This window comes from Poecilia reticulata, chromosome 8, assembly GCF_904066995.2.
Source record: "Poecilia reticulata chromosome 8, P_reticulata-male-v2, whole genome shotgun sequence".
Lineage (NCBI taxonomy): Eukaryota > Metazoa > Chordata > Actinopteri > Cyprinodontiformes > Poeciliidae > Poecilia > Poecilia reticulata.
The window spans coordinates 4,260,455-4,273,506 of record NC_088837.1 but is presented as its reverse complement, the minus strand read 5'-3'; the positions used below and the strand labels follow the sequence as shown (position 1 = coordinate 4,273,506).

Below are 13,052 nucleotides of genomic sequence, written 5' to 3'. Positions count from 1 at the left end.
TCGAAGAAGGTAGGCCAAATGATTTCTGCAGCTGTTGAAAGGACACAAGATGCCCGTCTTTGAACAGGTCTCCTACAGTCCTTATCCCTTTATTTGCCCAGGCATGGAAAGCGGAGTCAATTAGAGAAGGAGGGAGCAAAGCATTCATTGATATGGGAGCTGCTAGGAGACCTTGTTTTTGTTTGAAATGGATCCTAAGCTGTTCCCAGATCCTAATTACCCCCAAAGTAACTGGGTTAATTGTAATTAGTCGTTTATCTAGTGGCAGTGGCGAGCAAACAACTGAGGCCAACGGACCAGATTTACAAGAGTTTTGTTCCATCAGTGACCAAATGGGCACCGCCTCATTTTCTGCAGACTTAAACCAGAAAAAAAGTTTAGAGACATTAGCAGCCCAATAAAAGTGCATATAATTAGGCAAGGCCAGTCCCCCCTCCTCTCGTCGCCTCTCTAAAAACTCTTTTCTGATACGAGGAATCTTTTTATTCCAAATGTACATTGAGGTTATCTTGTCTAGCTTTTTAAAAAATGATTTAGGAATGAATATTGGAATTGCCTGAAAAAGGAATAACAATTTAGGCATTATAACCATTTTAACTGAATTTATTCTTCCTGCCAGAGACAGAGGGAGAGATGACCAGCGTTCCATATCCTGCTTAAACTGATTGAAGGCAGTAACAAAGTTATGCTTGAATAGATCTTTATAATTTCTGGTTATGTTCACTCCTAAATACGTAAATTTGTCAGGACTCACTGTAAGCGGAAGAGAGTTTAGGGGCATCTTGTTGGCTTTATCATTGACAGGAAAAATAAGGCATTTTGATCTATTAATCAAGTATCCCGATATCCTCCCAAATTCCTCTGCATTTTATAGCTTTAGGCATGGATTTGCATGGGTCAGCCAGAAAGAGAAGGTCATCAGCATATAATGACACAGTATGGATTCGTCCTGCTCTACTTATTCCTATCACCCCTGGATCGTTCCTGAGTGCAACAGCTAGAGGTTCTATAGCTACGTTAAACAGCAGTGGGGATAAAGGGCATCCCTGTCTCGTCCCACGAGAAAGAGGAAAATAACCTGACACGATACTATTTGTCTGAACTGCAGCCAGTGGAGATCTATAAATAAGTTCTATCCATGAACGGAAACACGGCCCAAACCCAAAATGTTCAAGAGCCTTCACCAAATAACTATGTTCAATTCTATCAAATGCTTTTTGAGCATCTAATGACATGATGACCTCTGGCACAATATCTCTGCCTGGCAAATACATTATATTGAACAAACGACGAGGATTACTATAAAGTTTTCTGCCCTTCATGAACCCAGTTTGGTCCTGGTGAATAATCTTGTCGAGCACTTTCTCCAATCTGTCTGCCAGAATCCTAGTGAGTATTTTATAGTCACCACAGAGTAGGCTTATAGGATGGTAAGATTCGCATATGAGTGGATCTTATATAGCCTGTGTCATTGTAGGTGGAAGAGCCTTCTTTCTAAATGCTTCTGTATAGACGTTACATAGGTGGGGCAAAAGCTTAGCAGAGAAGCATCTGTAAAACTCGATCGGGAAGCCATCAGGGCCTGGAGACTTTCCCGTTCTCATTTTCCGAATTGCCTGGTCAATTTCTACCAGTTGTATGTCCCCTTCAATAGTGGTCCTGTCTGACTCTTGCAACGTAGGCAACCTCAAATGCTTGAAAAAGTTATGTATCATGTTTGGATCTGAACTGTCCGAAGAGTATAATTCTTTATAAAATGACACAAACTGCATATTGATCTTCTTTTGGTCTGTGATTATTTCCCCTCCCTCATCTTTGAGAGCTGAAATGAATCTTGCTGCAGTCTTTTGTTTTAGCTGATGACTTAACATCCTACCTGCTCTTTCACCATGAACAAAGTGTTGTTGATTCAGATTTAGCTGCATTTCTATCGCTTTTTCATTCATAATGAGATCGAATTCTGCTTGAAGGAGCGCTCTCTCTTCCCAGTGGATGTCTGAAGCTGCGGATGATTGACACTGGTCAATAGCCTGTCACTAATTTCAGACATGCGTTGAAACTTATTTTTTTTGTCGTTTGCGCTGTAGGATATAATTTGCCCTCTAATGTATGCCTTAAATGTTTCCCACAGTGTTCCATAACTAATGTCCGGAGAGCTGTTGGTCTCAAAAAATACATCTATGTGAGTGTTAATGTAATCCACACATTTTTGTTCTGTCAATAATCTGGCATTAAACCTCCAGTTTTTTCGAGGTGTTGTGTAGCCAGTGAAATGCATTTTCATTATAACAGGGCTGTGGTCTGAAATGACTATGGCTCCATAATCAACTGAAGCCACCATATGCATGAGTTTAAGGTCCAATAAGAAGTAGTCGATTCTTGAATAAGACTTGTGTGGGGGGGAGAAAAATGAAAACTTTTTCAAGGTTGGATTTTTAACTCTCCAAGGATCAGCTACGCCGTACGTCTGCATGAATGAGTTGATGCAATGAGCTGCTTTGTTGCTCAATTGGCCAGTCCTCTGTATGGGATTTGATCTATCAATAGAAGAGTCCAAAACACAATTAAAGTCCCCACCTATGATTACATTGTGCAAGTCCAAACATGGGAGAAGCGAAAACATGTTTTTAAAGAATTGCATATCGTCCCAATTTGGAGCATAAATATTAGCAAGAACAACAGGAATATTGAATAGATTACCTTGTACAATAATGAAGCGACCATCCCTATCTCTGATGACGGAAGTTTCTTCAAAAGAAACATCCCTGTGCATAAGGATGGCTACCCCACGGCCTCTAGCATTAAAGTTAGAGTGGTATACCCGGGTGAAACCTCCTTTTTTAAGCCCGTTATGTTCTTTGTTTAACAGATGCGTCTCTTGCAAATATGCTATCTTGGTCTTCAACTTATTTAGATGTATAAATACTTTGTTTCTTTTAATTATATTATTGAAACCCCTCACATTCCAACTGACCCATTCTACTCCTGGTTCAAACCTATTGCAAACACTCATATCTCTTTGAATTAATAAAGTTGTAAAGCCATCTTGTATATTTGTCAAATCCCGGTTCAGCATCACATGCAACAAAAGCAGCCAACCATGTAAAACAGAGAAAATACACTGAATATAATAATGGATGTGTGAAATTAAACAAACCAAAAAACATATTCAAAATCCTCAAACTCCATAACTCTTGGAACACATAAACTGACGTACTCATGACCCCCCTCAAACAGATCCAAATTAAAACATTAAATCTCAGGAACGGGTAGGGGGGGAAGGGAGCTCCATGTGAGCTTCCCACAGAATTCCGGTATTTACAGTTTCTACACCCAAAAGTGTATCCGCATACCATGACAGCCTGGACCCGACTGGATCCCCATTGATTGAAAGAAAGAACAAAACCCTTCAACTGTGTAGCGGTCATGCTCGTCCGGCCAGGACAATACTCATTTCCCCGGAGAGAGCTTTGTGGATATGAACTCTTTTGCTTTTAAAGGGTCTTTGAAGCGATGCTCTTCACCCTCCGGGGTGGTGATCCTGAGCGTAGCCGGAAAAAGAAGGCCATACACGCTCAAGACCCCGCAGGAGAGACCTGACCTCGTTAAAAGCTGCACGTTGTTTACTGACAGCCATGGTATAATCGGGGAGAACCAAAATCTTGTCGCCGTCCTTGGTGGTAAGTCGTTTACCCCCTGTTGCTTTCCTCCAAATAGCCTCCTTCTCGTTGAAGTAGTGGCATTTGATCACGATGGCTCGTGGAGGCGCATTTCCGCCGACTGGTTTACTGCGCAGAGTGCGGTGTGCCCGGTCCAGGAGTGGAGTTGAAGCAAGCTGTAATGTCTCCTTCAGAAGTTCAGCCACAAAGCCTGACATAAGCTTCCCATCTTCGCGCCCCTCTTTTACACCCACGATACGCAGATTGCAGCGACGGGATCTGGCCTTCAGGTTCGCAGCGAGTTTTCAGGGTTGCTAGCTCTTGTTTCGTGGCCGATATGTCTACATCCATAGCATGGATCGAATCCGAGTGGGCCGCAGCAGCAGTCTCAAGTTCCGCAACGCGGCCCATGGTGTCATCTATTTTGGATTCTATCTTTCCCAGTGCACTTTGTAATTCTTGAAGTTTATCCGTGTGTACCTTTGCCGTAGTTGTTAGCGTGGCCATCAGTTCACCGCGCAGTCCACCAATAGCAGTCAGCACTTCATCATGGCCGCTAGCATTAGCTTCCTGAGGTTCGACTTGGGGGTTACGCTGTTTGGGCATATTGCTGGTGTATGCCTGCCTTTTTGCTCCCTTAAGTAGTAATGATCTTAGTCTAATGCAAGACCAGCGCTGAAATTGTGTTTTTTTGTGCCAAAATTGAGGGTCCAGTCGGAGCTCAGTTCAACGTGTCCTCACATGGCTCTGCTCAAACCGGAAGTCCGCCACTGTACATTTTAACCACAACTGCAGCCAGTCCCATTGCTGGCTGCAGTGCCAATGTGGTAACACTGGTGAGAAACAACTTATTAGACACACACACACACACACGCATACACACACACGCACACGCACACACACACACACACACACACACACACACACACACACACACACACGCGCACACACACACACAGTTATAAGGAATTCTTCTCTCCATGCATTTCTCAGAAAAGTGGTCAAACTATCTTAACTGATGATAAAAGTGTGTAAATATCTATCTGACAAAGACTGTTTACCTCACTATGCACTCAAGTCAGTCATTGTCATTTTGTTTACATGTCACTGTAGTTATTTATGTATTTATTATTTAATTTCTCTTTGAGAATAATGAATTTTTTTATTTGAATCGAACTGAATATTGCATAAAACATTTTTTAACTGTGTTGACAGGGTTCTCACTTTACAGGAAAGTTGTATATTCCATAAAACTGCAATAGATTTTCTGTTTGGCACACAATAAAAGCATATCTATGCCAATATGGTTCTTCTGGCTATATTTACGACCACTGGGATATAATCCCAAGATAAATAGGGCAGGATTCATCAAAATATTATTTGAATTTTTTTTTGTTATTACCTAACCTCCTCATAGAAAGCCATGATTTTGATCCGATAAGCCAGAGTGCACTTGTACTTGGATGCAGTATTGTTAAAGTACATTCCAAAATTGAAAGAAAAAAAAATTGCAATTGTCAAAAAAAAAACAAAAAAAAACCTCTTTCTAAATTAACAAAGCTCAAGTAGAGTGAGACTTTTCATTCACAAAGTCCAGGTAACTTACTAAAATTGAATGTTAATAGCAGAGATGGAAATTAGCACCCGCCACTGGCGGAAGTGGTAAATCAGAGCAACGCACCCGCCATTGTGGTGGGTTGGCAATTTGAACAGAAAAAAAAGGCTGGATTCAGTTTGAACTTCTGTCCAGGGGAGGACTGACCGTCTGGACTACAGACTGATGCATTTATTGTCCATACCTGGCGGCCCTACGCTGTCATAATTTAACAAAAATAGTATATTCTATATAATTTTTATTGACCGCGACAGCCCATTGGTAGATTTTATTGACAGACATTGGGCTTATCCAATGAAATCCCTCAGTCCCACTTGGCCCGCCCTCTCCACTAAGGTTATAAATAGCGTCATTGAGAAAAGTGAGCGGATACGAGACGAGGCGAGTCAGAACAACTATGACAACAAAAGCAAAAAAGCACATAAGCCCATTCAGAAAAATGTGTCAAACTGTTATGTTTACCACACAAACTTTACCCGCTGGAGCAAATTCATGAGAAGGAGGGAAATGTTCATGAAGAGGGAGCGTTTCATCAGGCAGGTGTGTGTGAGGAAAGGGGAAGCTAACACTAAGCTAGCAGGCAGTCAGAAAAATACTGTGATAACACAGGAATGACGACGCTGTGGAATTAATAATGGAGACTTTCTGAGATATTTTAGTAATAAGAAGAGTCGTGAATTTCAATATAAAACGTAATAAGAAAGGGAAAACAAATAGAAGAGTTAGAAAACAGCTATTGATACCATTTACATTTTTTTTATAAATAACTTGACATCTTCATTAAATACTATCTAGGAGAGTTGTAGCCAAAATGTGAAAATGTTCAATATTGGAAATGATTGCAAGAATGTTAGAGTTATGTAGTTAAAATTTGCTGTTAGTAATCACTTCAAGTGAATTTATTGCACTACACCTCTGTTAAGGTATCCATGCTTTATGTTAAATTAGTCTAAATACGTACATATGTACCTATCTGTTATAAAGTCATGGTTAGACTAGTAAATTCTCTCTCGATGATCCCCCCACCTCGTTTGACGACTGGGCAGTTGAAACTGGGGAATCAAAGGTCATTGCACTGGCCGGTAATGGTTATGATCAGGTTATTAGCTGCAGTAAAACACCCCACTAGCGTTCTGTCCATTTATATAGTGAAATGCTTCTCTGTAGTGAATTTATTCTTCCTGTTTGGATCTAAAAATTTTATGCTGTGCAGCTGTACCTTAGATGTTCATCTCTGAAGCCATTTTATATTTTGTACGTTTAGGAGCATGTTACTATCTCTTTTATGGTCAACATATGTAAATACATTTTGACCAATAAAATACATACAAAATGCTGCTAGCAAACTTGTGTGTTCTACCTGACTATTTAGCTTGCTAGTTGTGAGGCAAATGATAAAGTGAGTGTGCAGACAGTTTGCTTGATTAAAGACTGAAGTCATTTTGTTCAAGAGGAAATGGAAATGACGTTTTTTTGAGCAATTTGCCACCTTTAGATAAACGTATATTTACATATATATGATAGACACTGCAATTAATTTATTACCAGGGATGGGATAGTTACTTTAAAAAAAGTAACTTGATTATTCAATGAAAAATCCATACTTCACTAGGTGGCATTCACCCTCTCTCCTCATTGCATTAAACTACTGCATGAGAGAAGCATAGAAAATGACTTATTTTGTCTCTGATTATTGGATTGTAAATAGTAACAAGTAAGTACTACTTGTTACTAGAATAGTTGCTACTAATCTAATGTATTAGATTAGAGTAATGCTTTACTAAGTAATGTGTTGATGAAACCATTGTAACATTTCTGCTCAAGTTATTTATGGATTTGTCAGGTTTCCGATATGCGTTTCGCCCCATTGATAAACTTGTTCCTGTGCCCTTGGTCATCACACTCTTACCTTGTGAGGCAAAATATGCTGTATGAATGTTTCCCTGACATCTTCTGGCAATTTTAACATTGTCCTGAGCCAGAGTATGTTTCTTGTAAAAATAATAATAATAATAATAATAATTAAAAAAGAACAATATTTGAGTTGAAGTCTTAACTTATTCATGACTTGTTTATTTTTTATTTGTTGGCTTTTGCTAACCTCTGCAGTTCTATATTGTGATTGTTTTTCTTTTTACATCATTAGCACATGCCTTTCAAATACTGGAACACACATACTGCCTTTTAAGTTTTCCTTCAGGGTCTTCAATTCTTCCATTTCTTCCTCACTGCAGTTAAAACAAGCATTTTTTTTTTATTGTTACAAATAATAATATAATTATCAAACACAGTAGTTTGATTTATATATTGTTTGATTTTACTTTTGTATGATGTCGGCAATGGAGAAGACAGTGGCATCATTCCCCTCTACGCTGTCATTGTCTCTGATGTGAACTGCAGAAGGTTTGATCTCCTCTTCTGGTTCCCTGAACACACAAAAAAACATCACATCTGCTTTTAAGGGTCTACTGAGGAAAAAATATCACAAGAACTAAACCCCGTTGTTGTAATATCTCCCTTTCACATTCTTCCAGAGATGACAAAATAAAGACCATGAATGAAGGACTGCTAGCCAATCAAGAGAGCAGAAAGAGGAGTAAGAGCAGCACTAAGCAGGAAAAGCACAAACATGTTTTTGTCTATGCTTTTCAGCAGGTACAGACAGCATTCAGACCCTTTTAAATTCTTCAGTTTCATTGCCACCATGCAATGAAACAAAAAGTTAATGTTATTTTTTATGAATGTACACTCAGCATCACATCTTGACAGAAAAAAACTGAAATCTTTGCAAATTTACTAAAAAAGAAAAAATGAAATATCACATGCTCATAAGTATTCAGACACTCATATTTAACTCGCATGCTGTCCATTTCTTCTGATCCTCCTTGAGATGGTTTTACTCCGTCATTGGAGTCCAGTGTATGTTTAATTAAACTGATTGGACTTGATTAGGAAAGGCACACAATTGTCTATAGAGACAAATATTGAACTTTAATATTGAGCGTTAATTCTAACCTGGCACTGCTGATCACCTGCCCAATACAATCCCAACAGTGAAACATGACAGTGGCAGCATCATGTTTTGGGGGTATTTTTCAGCTGCAGGGACAGGATGACTGTTGCAATTGAAAGAAAGTTGAATGCGGCTAGTACAGATATCCTGGAAGAAAACCTAAGTGCTCAGGACCTCAGACGGGGTCGAAGGTTCACCTTTCAACAAGACAATGATCCGAAGCACACAGCTAGAATAACAAAGGAGTGGCTTTAGAATAACTCTGTGACCATTCTTGACTGGCCCAGCCAGAGGCCTGACCTAAATACAATTGAGCATCTCTGGAGAGACCTGAAAATGGCTCCACCAACATTTACCATCCAACCTGACAGAACTTACAGCCAGGATATTCAAATATCCGCTATCCTGGTTTTGTGCAGCAGGCCTCTGGATAAAAGATAAAGCTAGGCTTGACATACCGTGATCTGCATATTGATTTATCCACTTTACAAGGGTTAAACCAGGCTTAGTGGGGATAGATGTCAAACCAGGTCCTTATGGAGGAATTTTTCTGCTATAATTTGACAGCACACATTTTCAGTCTGAAAGCAGGACTACATGTCTTTCTTCTCAAAACTTTTAATACTTTTGCTTACAATTTCATTTTGAAAGCAGGACTTCATGTCTTTCATCTCACAACTTGTAATGTTTACCCCAACCTTTCTCCTCGCGCTCTTGCAGAACTCTCAGCTTGCTTACGAAGCATTCTCTGTTTGCTTTGGAACTGCCTTTTGGCACCGTCACCTGGCAACCTCTCAGCCAATAGAATGAAAGTGTTGTACTGGGTGCGTTTGTTTCCTTCTAGCAGGTGTGCCTGTGTGTTGATTGTAGCAACCCTTTGGATGTAGGGCAGGGGTGTCCACAGTCGGTCCTCGAGGGCCTAGTGGTTGTCACAACCTCCTCCTCAAGTCAGTGTTATGCTTAGGCCTTCTAATGAGCATCATTTGATGCAGGTGTGTAAAACCAGGAATAGACCTAAAACATGCAGGATGCTGGCCTTTGAGGACTGACTGACTGACTCCCTGATGTAGGGAGTTGGTTGAACAAACTCCTCCCTAATATCAGAAGGCTGTTAGCGATCAGTAGTACACTGCTGGCCGATGTTTAGTGCAACATGAAGCAGAAAGCTGAGGTCGTTGTTTCTCCCTACATCCAGTGGGTGGCGCAGGTTGCTGCAATTGATAGTAGCCACACAGGCACACCCACTAGAAGGAGACGAACACACCCAGTACAACACTTTCATTCTATTGGCTGGGAGGTTGCCAGGCAACGGTGCATTTTTGTTCCAGAAGCAAGCAGAAAATGTATTTTAAGCGAGCAATGTCCAAGCAGAGAGTATGTCTGAGCGCAAGGAGAAGTTTTGAGTACAAGCATTATAAGTTTTGAGACAAAAGAAATGAAGTCCTGCTTTCAAAATAAAAATGTAAGCAAAAGTACTAAACGTTTGAGAACAAAAGACAGGAAATCCTGCTTTCAGACTGAGAATGTGTGCTCTTGGATTATGGCAGAAAAATTCCTCCATAGGCCTAATGCAGTTGAGGTTCAAGATGTTAAATGTGTCTTGTTACAATGTTATGGGAGACAAAATAATCTTCAGTAATATCCTATGGCTAATCCTACCCGAGTTCAAAATAATAAGATTAAGGTAATATACACATGGCCACCCTCTGTACGATCAGTTTAGCTAGAGATCCGTAAACACAGAAAACAGAGTTCTTTGATGTACTATTAGTCAAGACTCAGGAACGAGGGATGAAATCTTGTTTATTTAGGGTACAAGAACTTCAAAATGACCATTTCAACATTATCAACATGCTAATTGGAATGAACTGGACTCTAATGAGAACAATTTTCATTCATTTTCATTTGACTTGATTTATTCTTCTCTGACATCTGTGTACATGTAATGACCTTTGTTAAGAATCTGTAATATGAGAAAGAGCCTTGGAGAAAATTCAACTGAACTAAAAAGATGCATCATTGGTTGTGAAAATATTAGAATGACTTTGGTTATAAATACATAATCACAAATTTTGAGGACAAAAACAATGAATTCTTATTTCCAAATCAATTACTTATGGAGGAAAACTAAACTTACACTCTGTTTGAGAAAAACTATTTGATGCATTACTTCTCTATTTCATTACAATGTAAAAAAAAAAAGCCTCAGCAAACTCAATAAAGTGTTGTTCTCTCACAGTAAAAAAGAGAAGAGAAACCATCAATTTCAAATCAAATATTAATGCAAGCACAAACCTTGATATTAAGCTCTCAGTTTTGCTGAGCAATAAGGGAAGACTAACCTGAAGCTGATCAGATCGGTGTAGATGAGCGGAGGCATGAAGAAAGAGAGAATCAGCTTCCAGACCTCGGTAGACCTCTCCATGTCACCCCACCATATCGCAGACAACAGAGACTATCGCAGAGCAGCACAAGGTCACGATGTTATCAAAGACAGAAGACAGACTGATGATATTCAGTCTGTATCTACAGCAATAATAATAACAATAATAATAATAACACTGGGAAGCCTGACAAATGTGAAGTAGGCCAAAAATTTCAGTCAAATCTCAAGTCAAAGTAATGATTTTTTTTTTTTATTTCTTCCACCATAAACACACATAGACAATGCTTATTATTGTGTGTGAGGAGGGCAGTTGGAACTGAGATGTTGGAGTTATGCAATGCTTGCACTTTATTGCAATGCAAGCATATACAATTAGCTATACATATATGTAATTTATGTACCGTTATCTGGGGCATAACTTAGCCATTCAAGACTTCCAAATGTAGACAAAGATCTGATAATGATACCAGCTTTCTGAGTTTATCATACTTGTTGATAATAAACTCAGATCTTTGTTTATTAGATCTGAACATCTCTTCTGTAGTAACCATTTCAGTAACAGGTGTTAGGAATATTTTACCTTCTTATTAAGTTATGATTGGTTTTCACTGTTTGTGATCACATACTTTGTTGTTAAAGTGAACAAACTACATTGTGTGACAAGAATGTATTCTGTCTAAAATACAGCTTTGTTGCAATGAGTACTAATGGTAAATGGCTTTTACTTTTATAGTGCTTTCTCAAGTCCAGAGGACCCCAAACACTACATGAAGTCATTCACCCATTCACGCATACACTGATGGTGACAAGCTACTGGATGGTAGAAACAGCTGCCTCTAACATCCCTGTGTTTCTGTGGAGGAGTGGAATACAGTACTAAGAAGGTTGACTATAGTATTGAAAAAGGTTAAACACAAGATAATCAGGGAACTTTGATCCTTAGAATAATTTGACTAAATAACATAATTTTCTTAGTGCAAAATCAACGTAGGAATAAACTGAGAACAGATTGGATTTGAATTTGGTGCATGTTTGCTTTATTTTCACCATCATTTCTCACATAGAGCACCTGCATTTCTTACACAGAGTGATTTTAAGTAGCTTTGAGTAATGGGCATAAACAAGGGAGAAATGTACTCATCCAAACGGTGATAAATTTATGCATAGAGCAAATACTTTCTTAGGCTTTGGAACACAAGGGAAGCATGGTGGGAATCATTGTCGTCATAAGGAGAAAACATGGGATTCAGTCACTGATTTTTGGAACTATGTATTTTTCTACCTGAACACCATCATGGCTGAAGAACAGTCGGGCATCGGCTGCTGTGGCCATCTCCAGACATGTAGCCCCGCCCCACACAGGAGATTTCCTTATAAGGAGTGTGAAGGAGCGGCTCTCACTGCTTTGGTAACACTCAGCAAATACATCTGAAAATACAGGACAAACAGAACATGAAAGTTTGGGATATAAGCTGGCCGGTTTAACACCAAGTTCAAATCTATGATTCATTTTGTTAGGTTTTAATGTTTTTCTTTTTTTGAAATCTGTCACTGTTTATTCAATGTCACATGCTGTTTTTATTTCAATTATGTAAAGCACTTTGAAATGCTTTGATGCTAAAATCGCTATACAAATAAAATGTGATTGATTGATGGATTGATTGACTAAAAACAGAATAAGTAATTTCTGTGTAAACCAAATGAATCCTGGTCAGTACAAACTTTGTATTTTTCTATTATGTCATTCTGATTCCACAGCTGTCCCTCAGCTGGTTGGCAAAACCTTTTGTCCTGCTGAATTACACACAGCCGATGAGATATGATGCATCTTTAATATAGCAAATAATAAAGGCGCAAAACCTTTTTTGGGTCTGCTTGGGGCAGTAGAGTGATCATCGATATTACTGGATTCTATAAAATGTGGCTTAAAGCTGAGATGCTGGTGTTTGGATATGTAAAATATATATATTCTCTCTGCTAATAAATCTACAGGTCCTTCTCAAAAAATTAGCATTCTGATCCAAACTGAACAATTGAACTCTGCGAGTGTTTTTTTTTACCCTGTGGTTCGGTGGTGCGTTTTTGCCAGGATTTTTTGTTTTTATTTATTTATTAATTTTTGAATGGTTTCGCTTCTCCAAAACGGACAGATTTTATGTCTGCCGCTCTCCTTCTGGGTGTGGGAGGGTAGCATCTTCATCTCCATTTGCTAAAACTGCAGGGCGAGTTAAGTTTAATTCTTCGCAGCGGCAGAGCCGAGTCCGTATTGGTTATGCAGTGCACTGCGCATGGATCTAATTCACTTCTGCACCTTTATTTATTTCCACAAAATAAACTGCTGGCTCCTCTGTTTAGACTATAAATGGATTAAAACAATGT

General features: G+C 39.1%; 1 protein-coding gene across 3 annotated transcripts in view; it reads right to left on the bottom strand.

Annotated features, from left to right (window-relative positions):
- Window positions 1-13,052, bottom strand: part of trpm4a (transient receptor potential cation channel, subfamily M, member 4a) — a 90,161-nt gene that overhangs the window by 26,484 nt on the left and 50,625 nt on the right. For 2 of the 3 annotated variants that reach the window (XM_081609655.1, XM_008414995.3), the window contains 4 exons: window positions 11,956-12,101; window positions 10,630-10,742; window positions 7,596-7,700; window positions 7,453-7,502 (listed from right to left, as the gene is read on the bottom strand). In XM_081609655.1, coding sequence (XP_081465781.1) covers window positions 7,453-7,502; window positions 7,596-7,700; window positions 10,630-10,742; window positions 11,956-12,101 — 414 coding nt within the window. The remainder of the gene's footprint in view (window positions 1-7,452; window positions 7,503-7,595; window positions 7,701-10,629; window positions 10,743-11,955; window positions 12,102-13,052) is intronic. The other variant, XM_008414996.3, reaches the window with a different exon arrangement.